Here is a 20,073-nt window from a genome sequence, read left to right on the forward strand (position 1 = left end):
TGACCACTGGACCTTGTTGACCTTTGCAAGGGCTTTGGCTTTTACCCCGAGGAAGATAGGCATGCCATCATCTCCCGTGCGTGGAAGTGCTCCCCCTGGTCACCAGGGCAGGAGCCAGGAGAGCGGGGAGAAGGTTGTCAGCAACACAGGCATGATGAGCAGGCTCAAGCCGGGGCAGTGGTGGAGGTGGCCAAAGTGGTTAGATTCCAGAATATTCTGCAGGGAGAGCTGGCCAAGAGTCCCTGACAGATTGAAAGGGGGCAGGGAGGAAGAGTCATTCATACTTTGTCTGAATTTGAATAGGAATTACCCATTCCCTGGTGGCTCAGAAGGTAAGGAATCTGCCTGTAAAGTGGGAGACCTGGGTTTGATCCCTGGGTCAGGAAGATCCCCTGGGGGAAGAAATGGCAACCCACTCCAGTATTCTTGCCTGGAGAATCCCATGGACAGAGGAGCCTGGCGGGCTACAGTTTATGGGGACACACAGAGTTGGACATGACTGAGTGACTGACACTTTCATTTTCACTTACCTATTGTGAGCAATTTTGTAAGAAATTTGAGAAGGATCAGCCCAGAAGCATGTTAACCTGGCTTCATCTCCTGCCCTCTGTCCAGTCCCGGTTCTTGCGGTCAGGGTGGGGCCTGTTAGCCGAGCCCATCCCCGCAAATGATCTGGGACCTTTCCAGGGCCGGAGCAACCTGTGGCCAGCAGTGGGCGGCGAGGCCCAGCGGTTTGAGGCCCAGCTGGAGGTCAAACTGGTGACATCGGGCAGCCCTGTGGTCCTCACCGGAAACCTCAGCCGGCAGGCAGGCAGCCGGTTGGCCTTCTCTGTGTCACTGAGCAACCTGCTGGGTGATGAGGCCCGCGTGTCAGGTAGGAGGAGGGTGGTGGCCCTCCCTGCCACCTTTCCTTAGTGACCAGGCTTCGGGAGACGAGGGGAGGACTGAGTACCCCACTCGTAGTCCCCATCACCCCAACTCCCAATATTCACATTCCATTTAAGGAAAACCCAGACCTTATATCTGCTTGCAGTCTCTGCCTCAGTCCCCAGTGTGCTCAACTAGCCCCATGAACCATAAACCGGCACCTTTTGGACTGTCTAGGTTCTGACCCACATTACATGTTACAAGATGTGTAAAAAACATGTTTTGCATTTTTGACCCAAATCGCATGGGGCTCCGTTTGGGTCTTGAATACACAACCTGGCCTGGATACCCACCCACCTGACCAGGCGCCGGCCCTGGTGCTGGAGCTGGCGTGGAGCCCTCCCAGCAGTGCTCCTCGTGGGGTGTTCTGGGAAATTCCGAGGGAGTGATGTGAGTGGCTGGCCCTGGTGACCAAGCTGGCCTGTGCATTTGTTAGTCTTAACCATCATGACTGTTCCTGTGATCAGGCTGAATGTGTAGCAGAAACAAGTTTCAGAAGGTGAAATTTACCTGACGACCCTTGACGCACTGTCATTTCTTATCTGTCTGATCCCATTTGTCTTATTATACTTTATTTAAAACCTTTTGGTCTGGACCCACAAAAGTGACTTTTGGGGTTGCCAGCTGGACAGTAAAAATGCTATCAGCGGCCCTGATGTCAGCGGTCCTTGGTAGAGACTCAGGCATTGGTTCTACCGGGACCCCCTGGGCTGCTCCCCCATCCTTTCCTCGCCTGGCACCCTGGGGCACGGCCCATGACCACACTGTACCTGCCCTCTCTCCACCCGCTCTCCCCACAGCGCTGCTGGAGAAGAAGGTGAAGGACGGGCTGCAGGTGGTGTCCCTGGGTGCTGAGCTCTTTGTGCCGGGGCTCGTGGGGCTGCGTGCCCTGGGCCAGCTGCAGCAGCTGGGCCACCTCTGGACCAGCTACCTGAGGATCAAGTACGGCCTCCGGGGTATGCCTGTGTGCTGGTGGGGGGCGAGCTGGGGAGTGGCTGGACTTGTGCCCTTTCCTGGGGCGGTGGCTCCGAGGGCTTAGGTGCCAATGTCACCTGGGGTGTGTTGGCCTTACCGTATAGCTCCTTAGCTAAAGAGTCATTCTATTAGCTTTGAATGGAGCTAAGTCCCTGCCCGTTAAAACAAGAAAAACTCTGAGTATGTGTATTGGTGCATTGCTTAGTTGCTCATTCGTGTCTGACTCTTTGTGGCCCCATAAAGTGTAGCCCACCAGGCTCCTCTTTCCATGGAGATTCTCTAGGCAAGGATATTGGAGTGGGTTGCCATGCCCTTCTCCAGGAGATCTTCCCAACCCAGGGACTGAGCCCAGGTCTCCCGCATTGCAGGTGGATTCTTTACCGTCTGAGCCACCTGGGAAACCCTGAGTGTGTTGGGGTTGGGCATAAATCAGTCTCTTAAAACCTCCCAGTTGGCAGATTCCAGTGAGTGACGTTAGTTGAGGCAGGTCCAGAGGGCTGGCTGAAGCAGGGCTGTGCCGGGTGCTCCTCTGCTCAGAATGAGGATGGAAGGCTGCCTGGCAGAGGAAGGGCAAGGGTCTCTGGGTTGCTCTGCACAGGTCAGGCCAAGCAGCTGGCTCAGGAGTGCAGCACCAGCCAGAAGCTGTGGGCAGAGAGCGGCTCAGAGGCCGCCTACAAGCTGGAGCTGAACCACAAACTCCACTGCACGCAGATCCCAGCTTTCAGTCACGAGGTGGGTGCCTGAGCCAGTTGAGGGGGTCTGGAGAGAGCCCCCAGGGTCAGGGAAGGGGTGGGTGAGCACCCTGAACCCATCCTCAGAGAGCTCAGTTGCTCAAGGTCACGTATGGGGATGGATCATGGATTGGAACTTGGGTCTCATCTCCCCTCTGTTCAGCTGGTGTTTATTGAACACCTGCTCTATGCCCAACCCTGGGGGAGAGCTGTGCTCAGGGCAGCCCGCGGTCTCTGTCATCCCATTGCTGGGTGGGGGCCAGAGAGCAAGAGACACGGGCCAAATCGCGTGAATTATAAATGCCATGGATGATAAACAGGGCAGAGACTGAACGAACACAGGGGAGTCTAATTTGGACGGGGCTGCAGGAAAGGCTTCTTTGGTGGAAATGTATTTTAAGCTGAAAAGTAAAAAATGAGATAGTTCTGTTCCCGTGGAAGTGTGCTATAGCCAGAGGGAACAGTAGTGCAAAGATCCCGGGACTGAAGGGCGAATGGAGGGCTTAAGGAACTGGCAGTTCACCAGAGTGATGAGGGGCGAGCCACGGGGAGAAGTGGCTATTTCTCGGTTACTTTACTTTGTTTCCAGTTTGCCTCTTCCTCCGACCTACTGCTTCCACGAAGGCGGGGCTTCTGGCTCCTTCCTTCCTGGCTATCTAGTGCCCAGTGAAGTGCTTACCTGGTACCTGGGGAAAAATGTGTCCAATAATTGAATGAATGGATGAGCCTGTGTTGCCTCAACCTGTGGTTCAGAGGCAGGAGGAAGCAGAAGGATGCCAGGAGCCCCCAGGTGGGGAACCCTGATCCTTGTAGATTCAGTTCAGGGAACCAGAGGCTGCTGTGGGAGAGGGGAGCAGGGGGAGGTCTTGGGCTGTTATGAAGATCAGGCGTTATCTTCCCACGGTGGGCTGGCTCTTTCTACTCCTTATCAGGGCATGGATAAGGCTCGGGTTGGGGCCTTCTAGTTTCTCACCTCGGGATAGAGGGTGCCAGAAATATAGTCATAAAAGTAAATCATATTCGAATGCAAAATTTTATAAAATCAAAATCAGTGCAAAAAAACCCCCCCAAAATCCATACCTATTACAGAATTCTCTCCCCAAATAAGCAAGCCTTGCATCTCGGGATGGGTGGCAGCGAGGAGACTCAGGACTGGGTACACAAGCCTTCCTTGGGGGTCTCCCTGGGGGGTGTGTCCCCAGGTCCAGCTGCGGCATGAGGAAGGCTCGGGCCACCTGCGCTGGGAGCTGGAGGCGAGCTACGGGAAGCACTGGGATGACAGCCGCAACAGGAGGCGCCTCCTCATCCTCCACACCTTCCAGAATGACTCGGGCCCAGCCCTGAGCAATCACGTCCTGGAGGTGAGTCCTGCCCCCTCAGGGCCGGTCCCTGGAGCTCAGCATGCACGTGGCAGCAGGTTCTCAGTTACAGGGACGCAGGAGCTAAAACTCAGGCCCAGAGATCTTCCCTTTGGCATCTCCGGCCCCCATGTCCCTGGGGAAGTTAAACATTTGCTGGTGTGCCTTGCGGCAGTTTGCAAGGGGGCTTGGGAAATGCAGATTTCCAGCTGTAAAAATGCATTTTGGAAACGGTTCACTTGCAGGGTTTCCTGGAAGGTGCGCTCTTTTTGGAAAATCAGAAGTAGCTTGAGAGCCTAGCCTCTGAACATGCTCTTACAAGGCACATGTTATCTTTCTGAGTTTCTTTTTCAATTGTTTTTTTAAAATGTTTCAGTTCAGTTCAGTCGCTCAGTCGTGTCCGACTCTTCACCACCCCATGAATCGCAGCACGCCAGGCCTATATCTGGCCTCCTCCAAATATACATTACATGAAAGCTTCCCTGGTGGCTCAGATGGTGAAGAATCTGCCTGCAGCGCAGGAGACCCTGTTTCGATATCTGGCTAGGAAGATCCCCTGGAGAAGGAAATGGCAACCCACTCCAGTATTCTTGCCTGGAGAATTCCATGGACAGAGGAGCCTGGTGAACTACAGTCCATGGGGTCGCAAAGAGTCAGACACGACTGAGAGACTAACACACACACATGACATGAAATTGACCACGTTCACCATTTTTAGGTGTACAATTCAGCGGTGTTAAGCTCATTCATATTGTTGCGTGGCCGTTACCATGGTCCATCTTTTTCATCTTGTAGAACTGAAACTCCGGACCCATTAAATAGTATCTTTCCATCCCACTCCCCCAGCCCCTGGCAACCACCATTCTATTTCCTGTCTCTCTGAATTTTAGGACTCTAGGTACCTCATGTAAGTGGGATCCTATAGTATGTGCCTTTTCGTGACTGGCCTGTTTCACTAAGCATAACGTGCTCAAGGTTTATAAGTCTGAATGAAATTCCGTTGTATGGACGGACCCCATTTTGCTGATCCATTCATTCCATCAGTGGACACTTGGCTTCAAATACCTGTTTGAGTCCCTGCTTTCCAGGCTTTGGGGGTATATACCCTGAAGTAGAATTGCTGGGTCATGCAATAATCCTACTTTTAACATTTTGAGAAACTGTCATACTGATTCCCATTGCAGTTGTACCATTTTACCACCCCACCATCCGTGTACAAGGATTCCAGGTCCTCCACATCCTTACCAACACTTCTTTCTGGGCTTTGTTTTTTTTTAAATAGTAGTCATCTTAATGGGTGTGAGGGTCTCGTAGATTAGATTTGCATTTCCCTTGTGATTGATGATGTTGAGCATCTTTTCATTCTCTTATTAGCTGTTTAATTATCATCTTTAGAGAAACGTCTTTTCAAATCCTTTAGTCCTTTTGAATCAGGTCGTTTTTGTTTATTTTCTTGTTGTTACTGTAGTTCTTAGTGTATCCTGGATACTAAACCCTTATCAGATGTATGGTTTACAAATATTTTCTCCCATTCCACGGGTTGCCTTTTCACTCCATGAATAGCAATCTTTGTTGCACAAAAGGGTTTAATTTTTACATAGTTCAGCATGTTTATTTTCACTTTTGTTGCCTGTGTTTTGGGTGTCGTGTTCAATAAATCAATTGCCAAATCCAGTCTCATGAAGCTTTTCAATCACGTGTTTTCTTCTAAGAGTTTTTATAGTTAGGTCTTTGATCCATTTTGAGCTAAACCTATGTATGGCATAAGATAAGGGTCCAACTTCTTTCTTTTGCATCGAATACCCAGTTTTTCCAGCACCATTTGTTGAAAAACGTGTCCTTTCCCCCAACCGTAAATGTGTGAGCTTATTTCTGGGCAATCTATTGTATTCCATTGGGTTGTATGTCTGTCTTTTAGGTCACAAAATACTGTTTTGATTACTGTAGCTTCATGGGACCTCCCATTGTGTTCTTCTTTTTCAAAATTGTTTTGGCTATTTGGAGTTCCCTTGAGATTCAATATGGATTTTAAGATGGACTTTTCTATTTCTACCAAAAAAAAAAATACCATTGAGATTTTGATAAGGCTTGCATTAAGTCTATAGATTGTTAGCCTTAGATTGTTAGCCTATAGATTGTTGGATCTTAGCAATATGAAGTCTTCCAGTCTACACACAGAAGATGCCTTTCCATTTATTTGTCTTTTCTAATTTCTAATTTCAGCAGTTTTGTAGCTTTCAGTGCCTTCCTGCTTAACTTCATTCCTAAATATTAAGCTGATTTTAAATGATACCAGTACTCCATGAATAAATTCTTGTTAAAAAATACAACATTTAAAATAGGGCTCAAATTCCCTTTCACAGTTACCATCTCAGTTCCTGGTCCCCTCCTCAGCTGCCTGGAGAAAGCCATAATTATAGTCTGCATCACTGGAAAGGAGACCTTTTTCTATATATTTGCTCTGTGGCCCTGTTATGCACACTTAGTTTTGTTTGGGACGTCATGCTGTGCTTCCTTTAGAGGTGGATCTTAGAGAACGTCCCTTGTTGTCTTATAGAAGTCCACTCCATCTTTTTCAAATACCTGCATCATGTTGCATATGCTTCTGTCCTGCATTTTATTAGGCCGTTTCCCTCTTGGTGGTTTCTAAGAATGCATTCCTGAACATCTTTGGGCTTGCCTCCCTAGGCACATGTGTCGGGGGTCCCTGGGGCAGATGTCACAATGTAGAATTTCTGGAAATTTGGGCCTTTTTCATTTGCTGGCTTTATGTCAATTTGCCCTCCAAAATGTCTAGGCCCATCACCTGCCTCCCAGCCATGCCCAACAGGAGCAATTTGCATTTCTCCCCAGTACTTTTAGCACTTGAAAAATACTGCTGACCTGGGTGGAAACGGTATCGTGTTGTTTGAATTTGCATTTCCTGATGACTTAAGGCTGGGAGACACTGTTTTGTATATTTATTCTACCATTGCATTACCCTTTCTGTGAACTGATTTTTCGTATTGTTTGACATTTGGAAAAAATTAGTATACTTGGCTTTTGGTTGGTAGGAGTTCTATATATAATTGCAGTTTATACATCATATTAATGTTCTAAATTGGAAAAGTTTCTTATTTCTGGAAAACATCTGGCCCCCAGGGTTTTAGTGAAGTGATTAAGAGATTTGTGGCAGCATTTCTGCAAGCCTTCCAAAGTGTGGCAGATGCCATGTGAGGTTCTGGGGAGACAAGAAGCAATAAAGTAATCTTTATCTTTAAGAAGCTGACAGTGAGTAGAAGAGGGAGAGGCAGAGTGGTCAGTGATGAGTCATAAAGTATCACCAGACCATGTGTCAGGATCTTTGTATTATCTCATTTAATCCTTGTGCAGCAAGTATTATCTGTTCTCACTTTATAGAAGAGAAATGGTGTAACAGACTTGTATGAGGTCTCTCAGCTACTTTATGGCAGAACTGGGATTCAAAGTCCAGTCTGCCTCAGGCTATTCACCTCTTGACTGGACTGGATTGTGCCAGAACTAACTTACTATAAAATAATTGACTAAATGATCAGTCAAGAGAAAACACTTCCCAGTTCATTCTATGCAACCAGTATTATTCTGATGCCCAAACGAGACAAAAACATCATAAGAAAAACTAGAGACCATTATCTCTTATAAATACAGATGCAAAATCCTCAAGAAAACACTACCAAAACTCCACTGAGCAATCTATAAAAAGAATTACACAATATGACCAAATAAGATTTATCCCGGGAATGCAAGATTGGTTTAACATTTGAATATCCATCAATGTAATATATCATGTTAATAGAATGAAGGACAAAAGCCACATGATCATTTCAAAAGATGCAGAAAAGTATCTGGCACAACACCCCAGCAGTCTAGCAGTGGAAGGGCACTTCCTCAACCTGATAAAGGCCGTTTGTGACAAACCCACAGCTAACATCATACTTAATGTTGAGAGGCTAAATGCTTTCCCCCTAAGATCAGGGAAAAGATACGATGTCTGCTTTTCACCACTTCTTTTTCACATTATACTGGAGGTTCTAGCTAGGACATTTAGGCCAAAAAGAAAGAAAAAAGGAGTAAAGAAAAGGCATTGAGACTGGAAAATAAGTAAAATTATTTCTATTTACAGATGACATGATCTTGTACATATGTTATAGTCAGTCGCTCAGTAATGCCTGACTCTGCAACCCCGTGGACTGTAGCCCACCAGGCTCCTCTGTCCCTGGAATTTTCCAGGCAAGAATACTACAGTGGGTTGCCATTTCCTTCTCCAGGGGATCTTCCCTACCCAGGGATCGAACCCATGTCTCTTGTGTCTCCTGCATTGGCAGGTGGATTCTTTATCACTAGCGCCACCTGGGAAGCCCAATCTTGTATATATTAATAGAAGACCCTAATGAACTCACCTTCCTCAGTGATCAATGCAAGGAAATAGAGGAAAACAATAGAATGGGAAAGACTAGAGATTTCTTCAAGAAAATTAGAGATACCAAGGGAACATTTCATGCAAAGATGGGTTCAGTAAAGAACAGAAATGGTATGGACCTAATAGAAGCAGAAGATATTAAGAAGAGGTGGCAAGAATACACAGAAGAACTGTACAAAAAAGATCTTCACAACCCAGATAATCACGATGGTGTGATCACTCACCTAGAGCCAGACATCCTGGAATGTGAAGTCAAGTGGTCCTTAGGAAGAATTACTACGAACAAAGCTAGTGGAGGTGATAGAATTCCAGTTGAGCTATTTCAAATCCTGAAAGATGATGCTGTGAAAGTGCTGCACTCAATATGCCAGAAAACTTGGAAAACTCAGCAGTGGCCACAAGACTGGAAAATGTCAGTTTTCATTCCAATCCCAAAGAAAGGCAATGCCAAAGACCATTCAAACTACCGCACAATTGCACTCATCTCACACATTAGTAAAGTAATGCTCAAAATTCTCCAAGCCAGGCTTCAGTTCAGTACATGAACCGTGAACTTCCAGATGTTCAAGCTGGATTTAGAAAAGGCAGAGGAACCAGAGATCAAATTTCCAACTCCACTGGAGCGTAGAAAAAGCAAGAGAGTTCCAGAAAAACATCTATTTCTGCTTTATTGACTACGCCAAAGCCTTTGACTGTGTGGATCACAACAAACTGTGGAAAATTCTTAAAGAGATGGGAATACCAGACCACCTGACCTGCCTCCTGAGAAATCTGTATGCAGGTCAGGAAGCAACAGTTAGGACTGAAACAACAGACTGGTTCCAAATTGGGAAAGGAGTACATCAAGGCTGCATATTGTCACCCTGCTTACTTAACTTATATGCAGAGTACATGATGCAAAACACTGGGCTGGAAGAAGCACAAGCTGGAATCGATTGCCGGGAGAAATATCAATAACCTCAGATATGCAGATGACACCACCCTTATGGCAGAAAGTGAAGCGGAACTAAAGAGCCTCTTGATGAAAGTGAAGAGGAGAGTGAAAAAGTTGGCTTAAAACTCAACATCCAGAAAACTAAGATCATGGCATCCAGTCCCTTCACTTCATGGCAAATAGAAGGGAAACAATGGCAACGGTGTCAGACTTTATTTTGGGGGGCTCCAAAATCACTGCAGATGGTGATTGCAGCCATGAAATTAAAAGATGCTTGCTCCTTGGAAAGAAAGCTATGATCAACCTAGATAGCATATTAAAAAGCAGAGACATTACTTTGCCAACAAAGGTCCGTCTAGTCAAAGCTGTGGTTTTTCCAGTAGTCATGTATGGATGTGAGAGTTGGACTGTGAAGAAAGCTGAGCGCCGAAGAATTGATGCTTTTGAACTGTGGTGTTGGAGTAGACTCTTGAGAATCCCTTGGACTGCAAGGAGATCAAGCCAGTTCATCCTAAAGGAGATCAGTCCTGAATATTCATTGGAAGGACTGATGCTGAAGCTGAAACTCCAATACTTTGGCCACCTGATGCAAAGAACTGACTCACTAGAAAAGACCCTGATGCTGGGAAAGATTGAAGGCAGGAGGAGAAGGGGATAACAGAGGATGGGATGGTTGGATGGCATCACTGACTCGATGGACATGAGTTTGAGTAAGCTCTGGGAGTTGGTGATGGACAGGGAAGCCTGGTGTGCTGCAGTCCATCGGGTTGCACAGAGTCGGACACAACTGAGCAAATGAACTGAATGAACTCACCAAAAAAAAAAAAAAGTCTATTAGAGCTCATAAATGAGTTCATCAAAGTTGCAGGATACAGAATTAATATACAAAAATTAATTGTATTTCTCTACACTAGCAATGAAAAACCTGAGGAAGAAATTAAAATAATTTCATTTACACTAGCATAAAAAGAATAATACTTAGGGATAAATTTAACAAAAGAATATAAAACGAATACTCTCAAAAACTACAAAGGATTGTTGAAAGGAACTAAAGAAAGGGGGAGGCGGGTGGGAGGGGGGTTCAGCATGGGGAACACATGGACGCCCATGGCTGATTCATGCGAATGTATGGCAAGAACCACCACAATATTGTAAAGTAATTAGCCTCCAATTAAATAAATTAAAAGAAACTAAAGAAAACCAAAATAAATGGGAGGGTATCTCATGTACTTGAATTGGAATATTTAATGTGAAGTTTACAAGACTTCCTAAATTGATCTGCAGATTCAACAATCTCTCTCTCTCCCTATCAAAATCTGCACTATCTTTTTGATAGCTGATCCTAAAATTCATATGGAATTTCAAGGGACCCAGGGTAAGTAAGACAGTTTGAAAAAGAACGAACTTGGAAGATTCACTCTTCCCCATTTCCAAACTCACTACAAAGTTACAGTAATTAAGAGTATTATGGTAGTGGCATAAGTCTATACATACAGACCAGCAGAATAGAACCCGGAATTAAAAAATAAGCCCTTACAAAAAAAAATAAAATAAAAAATAAGCCCTTGTACTTAACACTTGGTTGATCTTTGACAAGCGTGCCAAGGTAATTGTAGAGGGGAAACAACAATCTTTTCAACAAGTGGTGTGGGGCAGCTGAATAGTCATGTTTAAGAATATGAAGTTGCACACTTACTTCATATCATATATAAAAACTAACTCAAATAGGTTATAGACCTAAATACAAGAGATACGAAACTCTTAGGAAAAAAACATAAGAGGAAATCTTTATTACCTTGGATTTCTGAGATACGACACCAACAGTATAACGACAAAAATACACTGGATTTCATCAAGCTAAAAACCTGGCACTTTCTTGAAGGTCCAGTGGTTAAGAATCCACCTTTCAATGCAGGGGATGGGGGCTCAATCCCTGATCAGGGAAATAAGATCCCATTAGCCACAGGGCAGCTAAGCCCACGTGCCACAACTAGAGGGGCCCACAGGCTATAACGAAGACCCAGTGCAGTCAAAAATAAGTAAGTAAAAATTTTAAAAACAACAGAAAACCCCGAATTTGTCTTCAAAGACACCGTCACGAAAGTGAAGTAACAACCCACGGGATGGAAGAAAACATCTGCAAATCGTATATCTGATAGAGGAATTGTATCCAGAATAGATAAAGAACACTTACAACTCAACATGAAAACGATAAAGGATTTGAATAGATATTTCTCCAAAGAAGTACACAGGTGGCCAATAGATTCGTGAAAAGTTGCTTAAGCTAATTAGTCATTAGAGAAATTAAAATCAAAACCGCAGTGAGATGCTGCCACCAGCATGCGACTCTCGATTGCTCAGTTGTGTCTGACTCTTTTTAGCCCCATGGAGTGTAGTTCCTCTGTCCATGGAATTTTCCGGGCAAGAATACTGGAGTGGGGTGCAGTTTCCTACTCCAGGGGGTCTTCTCGACCCAGGCATTGAACCCACGTCTCTCGAGTCTTCTGCATTGGCAGCTGCATTTTACCACTAGCATCACCTGGGAAGCCAGCCCACCACTAGACTAGCTGCAGTGAAAAAGAAACTAACAAGTGTTCGTGAGGATGCAGGGAAATTAGGACTCATATTGGTGGCATCATAAAATGGTGTGATTGTTTAGAAAAAAAGAGTTTTATGTTTCTTTAAAATATTAAACACAGAGTGACTGTATGACCCAACAATTCTACCCCTAGGTACTCAGGAGAATTGAAAACTTATGTCCACACAAAACTTGTACTTGAACATTTATACCAGCTTTATTCATAATAACCCCAAAGTAGAAACAACCCAAATGTTCATCAATGAATAAATTGACAAATATATTTATCTATACAATAGAATATCATTCAGTAATAAGAATGAAGTTCTGGGGTGGGATGGATTTGGAGGTGGGAAGAAGGTTCAAGGGAGAGGAGACATATGTGTATCTATGGCTGATTCATGTTGATGTATGACAAACCAGCACAACATTGTAATTATCCTCCAATTAAAATAAGTAGAATTTAAAAAGAAAAAAATGAAATTCTGACACATGCTACAACATGGATGAACCTTGAAAGCATCATGCCGTGTTAAAGAAGCCTGACACCAAAGGCCACATACTATATGACTCTATTTGTAAGAAATGTCCAGAAGAGGTAAATTAATAGAAACAGAAGGTAGGTTTCTGGAGTGTATGGGAAGGAGGCAATGGGGAGTGACTGCTAAGGGGTGCAGGGTTTCTTTTGGGGGTAGGCTGGGGCAGCTCCTGGTAGCCAGGGAGCTCAGGCTGCAGTGGAGAACCAGTGGAATGTTCTAGGTTGGAAGCATCCTCGTAGTTAGCACCAGATCTGATTAGTGTCGTGGATGTGGGTCTCCAGTTTGTGTTGCAGGTGCTGGAGAGGCAGGTGGATTACCGAATGCAGCTGCACCACCTGAGCGTCCGCCATCCCCATGTGGAGACCAGCACACACCTGAAGGGGCAGTACAACGGGCGGCTGCCCTTCGTGGCGGGCGTGCAGTGGAAGGACACGTCCCGGGCCACCCTGTGGAAGTGGGAAGGTGAGTGGCCTCTACGGGGTGTCCTTGGCTAGCGGTCTTCACTCAAGTCATGCCCACCGTCTGCAACAGCCTTCCCTTTGTCTGCCTGGCCATCTCCAGACTCAGGGCTTTAATGTGTTGTAGGAAACACACAAACACATCCTGATTTCTTACCCTTACTAACAGCTCTACATTACAGGGCCTTGCCTACTTCTCCGACCTTATCTCACCCTACTTTCCCCATTGCCCATCACCCTGCAACCCTACTGGCCTCTTTCTGTTCTCCAGACATACCTCAGGGCCTTTGCACTTGCTATTTCTTCTCCTTGGAACACTGTCTCCCCTTTAAAAAGATGGATGTACCATAGTTTATCTTTGAATTAATTTTTTTTATTGAAGAAATACATAGTTTGAAAAGTGAATTAGACTATGACATGGAAATTGTTGAAGGTGGGTGAATGTTACATGGGAATCTCATCATAGTATCTGTATTTATGTATAGGTGAAAATTTTTTTAAAGTTTTAAAAGTTAAAGTTATAACAAACACAGTAATTTTCTGCTTCATGTCTTCCTATCCCAAATTTTTCTTGAAATGGCAATCACTGTAAATTCTTTTTACTATTTCTTATCAGACCTTCCATCTTTTAATCACACTTACTTCTTGCTTTTTCTCTCTTAGGCATTTTTATTCTCCATGTATTTCTTATTATAGAGGATGAGAATTTAACTTGCACCATCCCTTTTAAAATATGTATTTCCTTCTCTTCCCCCCATACAGTTACAGTTTGTTAATATTCAGTGTTGATATAATTGTGTCCCTTACAGCTGAGACACCTGGTATACTAGAATTCTAACTTTTTGTTTTTTTTTCTAGAGCTATAGTAGCCTTTCCCCCCTGTTTGATTAATTTTCTATTTTCCTCCTATGATTATTCCTAGAATTTTTAGCAACAGTGTAAAACTCTTCTCCAGAGGGTCACACACTTCAGATTACTTGTCAGCTTCAATCGGTTCTCATAGTTTTCTTGTCGACACTTCCTGGAGCCACTGCTGCTCCAGGGTAGACCAGCTGTGTCCTGGGGCATCCCCCCACCATCATTCAGGGAGTGCCTTCCACTTCTCTGGGCCACAGTCCCTGCTTCTTGCACTCATGTGCTTTCTTGCTTGACTCTTTTGTTCCAATGGAGCACATCCTCCAGTAACTTCTTGAGAGAGGATACATGGAAAGTGTATTTGTTAGCTAGGGCTGTGTTAACCAATTACCACAGGCTGGGTGGCTTAAAACAATTTATTCTCTTACAGTCTCCAAGACTAGAATTCTGAAGGTGAGGCATCAGTAGGGCCATGTTCTCTCTGTGACCCTGGGTAGAATCCTTCCTGCCTCTTCCTAGCTTCTGGTGGTGGCTATTAATGCTTGCCGTTCCTTGGTTGGTACATTGAGTTACATTAGAGTTACATTGCTCTAATCTCTGCCTGCAGGAGACACAAGTTCGATCTGTGGGTTGGGAGAAGGAAATGGAGAAGGAAATGGCAACCCACTGCAGTATTCTTGGCTGAAAAACCCCATGGACAGAGAGCCTGGTGGGCTACAGTCCATGGGGTCACAAAGAATTGGACATGACTTAGCGACTAAACAATAGCAACAGTCTCTGCCTCTGTTGTTACATGTTCTGTGCGTGTGTGTGTGCAAACTTCTCTCTTCATATAAAGATACCAGTCATGTCAGACTTCGGGCCTCCCCTACTCTGTTAAGTGTCTGTGAACCCTCAGTGTGTCCAGCTCTTTGTGACCCTATGGACTGTAGCCCACCAGGCTCCTCTGTCCATGGGATTTTTCAGGCAAGGATTCTGCAGTGGGGTGCCATTTCCTCCTTCAGGGGATCTTTCATCACTGAGCCACCTGGGACTCTGGTATGATCTCATCTTAACTAATTTTATCTGCAATGACCCCATTCCCAAATAAGGTCACATTTTGAGGTACCCGGGGTTAGGGCTACATACCTATTCGAGAGACACAATTCAACCTGTAACAGGATGTAAACATTTTGAAACCCTGAATGTTTAAACTGTCTTCATTTGATTTGGCTGAATAGAGAACTCTGGGTCGGAAATGATTTCCCTTTGAGATTGTGAAGACATCGTTCCACTGTCTATGTGAATCAGTTGACAGGTCTGGTGCTATTTCTGATCCATCATCCTTTGTCTGTGACCCTTTTGTCTGGAAGCTTTTAGGAGCTTCTCTTTACTCCTGAAAGTGAAAGTCGCTCAGTCATGTCTGACTCTTTGCCACCCCATGGACTATACAGTCCATGGAATTCTCCAGGTCGGAATACTGGAGCGGGTAGCCTTTCCCTTCTCCAGTGGATCTTCCTGACCCAGGAATAGAACTGGGGTCTCCTGCATTGCAGGCAGATTCTTTACCAACTGAGCGATGAGGGAAGCCCTTATTCCTCATATCTTCACATCTTACGATGATGAGCCTTGGTTTGGATCCATCTTCATTCACTGTGCTAAGGACTTGGCATATAACCCTGCAATGTGGAGACCCACCATTTGGGTCTAGGTAGTTTTCTTATACAGTTTCTTTGGTAATTTCTTTCTGTGTTCTGGAATTCCTGTTGGTCAGATAGATGTTGGTCCTCATGAACTAAACCTCTGATTTTCTCTTTTCTCTCCTTTGTTCCGTCTCTTTGTCCTTTTGTTCTGTTCTGAGGGCTGATTTCCCCAGCTTCATCCACCAGCCCTCCTGCTGACCTTTTTAGTTTTGTTTAGCTTGTATTCCCAAGAGCACTTTTGTGTTCCTGCAAGTTCTTCATGAATGCATTACCTTCTCTTCTCTATGAATGTAAGTTACAGAAGTGGGGGGCTTTGATCTGTTCCCCCTGAGTTTCTTTTTTCTTTATGTTTCTGAAGTTCCTTTTAGTAGCTTTCCCCACATGCCAGGTAAGAGTAGGGTATGTGCTTTTGTTTAAGATTCAGTAACTTGGAACTTGTTTGGAAGGAGGTTCTATAGGAGGGTGAGGGTGTGTGTGCTCTTTAAAAAAAAAAAATTACTTTGTTGAAGTATAGTTGAGTTACAATGTTCTATTAATTTCTGCTGTACAGCAAAGTGATCCTGTTTTATTTATTTATATATACACACACACACACACATTTTTTCTATTCTTTTCCATTATGGCTTATCATAGGATATTGAATATTATTCCCTGTGCTATACAGTAGGATCTTGTTGTTTATCCATTCCATATATAATAGTTTCCATCTGTTAATCCCAAACTCCCAATCCATCCCTCCCCTTGTTAACTATAAGTCTATTCTCTATGTCTATGAGTCTTTTTCATAGATCAGGTCATTTGTGTCATATTTTAGATTCCATGTCTAAGTAATATTACATGGTATTTATCTTTCTCACTTGCTTCATTTAGGATGATAATCTCTAGTTGCATTCACGTAGCTGCAAATGGAATTATGTCATTCTTTTTCATGGCTGAGTAGTATTTAATTTGTATATATGTATGTAAATCAACGTGAGTTTGAGTGAACTCCAGGAGTTGGTGATGGACAGGGAGGCCTGGTGTGCTGAAATTCATGGGGTCACAAAGAGTCGGACACGACTGAGCAACTGAACTGATGTATGTATGAGTGGGGGTGCTCTTGTTGACTGATGGACTTCCCTGTTGGGTGGGGTCCTGGCTCTCCCTGAGGACCCTGGGCCCCGTATCTGTGGACCATTGTTTTTCAGTCACTCTGTTCTTCTGTGGAGCAATCTCCCCATCTCCTGTGGAACTGGTACCTCAGGTCAGGGCACCTGACTACACTCTACTCAATATCTCCCTGTTCTCAACTTGGCAGCTCGCCCTCTACCCTTGCTCTGCTGGGCCCCCCTGAATCCTGGCCTCTCAGCCTCAGTTTCCCCACATAGTGAATCTCCTATCTCCACTAGGAGGTGGGGGAGTGCGCCCTCTCTTTGACAGACTCCACTGCCTCTCATTCAGGGTTGAGCTCAAGGGTCCTGTTCATGGGAGTCTTCTCTGATCCTCCTAACCTTGGTCTAACTCCCTCTTTCTTTTCCTTCCTAGCACTCAGCATTTTCCTCCTAGATAGGTCTTCCCTGGTGGCTCAGATGGTAAACAATATGCCTGCAAGGCGAGAGACCTGGGTTCGACCCCTGGGTTGGGAAGATCCCCTGGAGGAGGGCATGGCAACCCACTCCAGTATTATTGCCTGGAGAATCCCCTCGGAAAGAGGAGCCTGGCAAGCTACAGTCCATGGGGTTGCAGTCCAAAGAATCAGACAGGACTGAGCAACTAAGCACAGCATAGCACAGGTCTCATATGTTTATTCAGGATTTCTCCCCCACCACTGCCCCCAGACCGCGAGTTCCATCAAGGCAGCAACTATGCCTCCTGTTCACTGCCACGTTCCGAGAGTCTGGAGCAATATTTACTGAACTAGCCCTTGAGCGAGTGGGAGATTTATTACAAAGTATGAGAGGGGTCCAGTGACTGCTTTTAGTTCCCTGTGGAGGGGTAACGTGCTATGTAGAATGTCAGCTTTTTGATGATGGTGATGACTGATCTTTACTCTTCTGAGTAGATGCTTCCTCTGTCCCAAGACACAGTGATTGGTACTATTGTACGCATTTTACAGATGAGGGAAGCACAGGCTCAAAGAGGTCACATAGCTTGCAAGAGTAAAGGCCATGCTCTTGATCACCTCACTCCAGTGCCCCCTCTCCAACTTTCCTAGCGTTTCTTCTAACATATCTTCCTGAAAACATTTCAGACATACAGAAACGTGCAAAGACTGCTGCAGGGAACACCTACATGTTCTCAGTGTGGATTCTACTATTAACACTGTACTCCACCTCTCTTGTTACCTATCTGTCCACTTAGCCATCTGTCTTATTTGTTGGTAACAGGTCAAATTAAGTTGTAGACCACGGTCCATCTCACCCCTAGACATTTCAGTATGGTATCATTTACTAAGGTGAAATGCCAACATCTCCCGGGTACCAGTTGATGAGTTTTGACTGGTGCACCGATCTGTGAAACCTGAGCTCCTGTCAAAATTCAGAGCATTAGAGTCATTCTAGAAGGTTATTCTTGCCTGGAGAATCCCAGGGACAGAGGAGCCTGGTGGGCTGCCATCTGTGGGGTCGCACAGAGTCGGACACGATTGAAGCGATGCAGCAGCAGCAGCAGCAGAAGGTTCCCTTATGTTCTATCCCCAGTCATTCCCAGTTATGAGATGTGCTCTGCAGTGACCGTGATGACTCTACAGGGGTCTCTTGCTGCCTACCAGAAGCCCCCTTCTTGCCCTGGAGATAACTACTTTCTTGTTCTCTGCCTGTCGCAGGAGCCTTGAACCTGAATAGTCCCTGGCTGATGGTCTCCATGGCTCACAGGCTCTACTGGCCTAACCGAGCCATGTTCCAGACTGTGTTGGAGCTGACGCTGGGCAAGGCCTGGACCCTCAAGAATTTGGTGATGAACGTGGCCTGCAGGGGCCAGGGCCTCCAGAGGCAGGGCAAGATCCACGTCTACACCCCGGCTACCACTTACCTCCGGGTGCGCATGCTCAGCCACGCCCCCTGCCCACCCTCTTCACCAGCGGCCAGGGAGGCTGATGTCTTGTGGTTTAAATCTTGTGAGCAAAGGGTTAAAACTGAGGTTCGGGGGTTTTCCATACTGGGTCCCAGATGCGTGAGGTCTGGTTCACTCAGTATTGACACTCTTCAGAGTTAGTTGCCAACGGAATTTGGGAGAGTGGACCGCAAAATAAACCTCAATGTCTCATGTTCTTGCTTAGCAGCTGATACAGTAAAATATGAAAGTAGGTTGAGCTGGTACCTTGGAAACAAATAGATAGGAGGCTTTTGCCAAAACGCAGAATGAAAACTTTGAGGATGAAGGTCAGTTTTATACCGCCTGCCAAGTGAAGCAGCATAGCAGAGTTTGGAAGGAAAGCAACCAGAGAAGGATTTCCATGGTGTCACACGTGGGAACCTGGTACATCAAGCCTCTCCCTGTGTTGGACATAGGGGAGGGGTGGTCCAGGCCTCACTTGGGCTCAGGAGGAGGCAGCTTGGTGGACATGTCTGGGGACAGCATGCTCCCCTCGAGGCAGGGGCCAGGTGGCACCAGGGTGGACTCAGAAGGAGCAAGTGACTCCCAGCAAGGTTAGGGACCTTGAGAGGGCAGCTGTGTGACAGATAAAGCCAGGACAGGATGTAAGGAGGGGTCGGCAGGCCTGCTCCTGCAGGTGACCCAGCCCAGGGGCGTGATGGTGGCCTGGCCTGGGAGAAGACAGCAGAGGCAGGTGTTCAGATTGCAGAACTTACTTGAAGGTGTAGATGACTGACTTGCTTATGGATTGGTTTGGGGAAGTGAGGAAGAGACAAATGACCCCAGGTTTTTGGCTCAAGCAGTTGTACAGCTATGGTTTTTCGAGTAGTCATGTACGGATGTAAGAGTTGAACCATAAAGAAGGCTGAGTGCTGAGTTGATGCTTTCAAACTGCGGTGCTGGAGAAGACTCTTTGAGAGTCTTTTGGACATCAAGGAGATCAAAGCAGTCCATCCTAAAGGAAATCAACCCTACATATTCATTGGAAGGACTGAAGCTGAAGCTCCAATCCTTTGGCCACCTGATTCGAAGAGCTGACTCATTGGAAAACACCCTGACGCTGGGAAGGATTGAAGGCAGGAGGTGAAGGGGCACCAGAGGATGGGACGGTTGGATGGCATCACCAACTCAATGGACATGAGTTTGAGCTAGCTCCAGGAGATAGTGTAGGACAGAGAAGCCTGGCGTGCTGCAGTCTGTGGGGTCACAAAGAGTCGGACACAACTGAGCTACTGAACAGCAACAAAGTTGTGTAGAAGCAGGTGCCATTTGCTGAAATGGGGCCCGTAGGTTCTGGGGGTGACCTGAGGTCAGTGATGCATGGGGTAAGGTCTTGGGTAGTTATAGTATTTGGCAGGAGGTTTGGTAATTCCCAAACTCCGTCTTGGCCCCATTACCTCTCCTTATGAGTCCCCTGAGGGAACTGTATGAACAAGGGACAGAGGCCAGCAGGGCACAAGGCAGAGGCTTGTTGTTCCTAGAGGGGGTTGGTGTTCCTAGAGGGGCTTGTGCAAAGGGCAGTGGGC

At 45.8% G+C, this 20,073-nt stretch overlaps 1 protein-coding gene across 1 annotated transcript in view; it reads left to right on the top strand.

Moving 5' to 3' along the window:
• LOC113883389 overlaps positions 1-20,073 on the top strand; it is a 140,794-nt gene that overhangs the window by 31,813 nt on the left and 88,908 nt on the right. Inside the window, exons 15-20 of the mRNA XM_027527059.1 lie at positions 688-874; positions 1,728-1,883; positions 2,501-2,634; positions 3,836-3,994; positions 12,762-12,942; positions 18,279-18,490. Coding sequence (XP_027382860.1) covers positions 688-874; positions 1,728-1,883; positions 2,501-2,634; positions 3,836-3,994; positions 12,762-12,942; positions 18,279-18,490 — 1,029 coding nt within the window. The remainder of the gene's footprint in view (positions 1-687; positions 875-1,727; positions 1,884-2,500; positions 2,635-3,835; positions 3,995-12,761; positions 12,943-18,278; positions 18,491-20,073) is intronic.

This window comes from Bos indicus x Bos taurus, chromosome 25, assembly GCF_003369695.1.
Source record: "Bos indicus x Bos taurus breed Angus x Brahman F1 hybrid chromosome 25, Bos_hybrid_MaternalHap_v2.0, whole genome shotgun sequence".
In the NCBI taxonomy this organism is placed as follows: domain Eukaryota; kingdom Metazoa; phylum Chordata; class Mammalia; order Artiodactyla; family Bovidae; genus Bos; species Bos indicus x Bos taurus.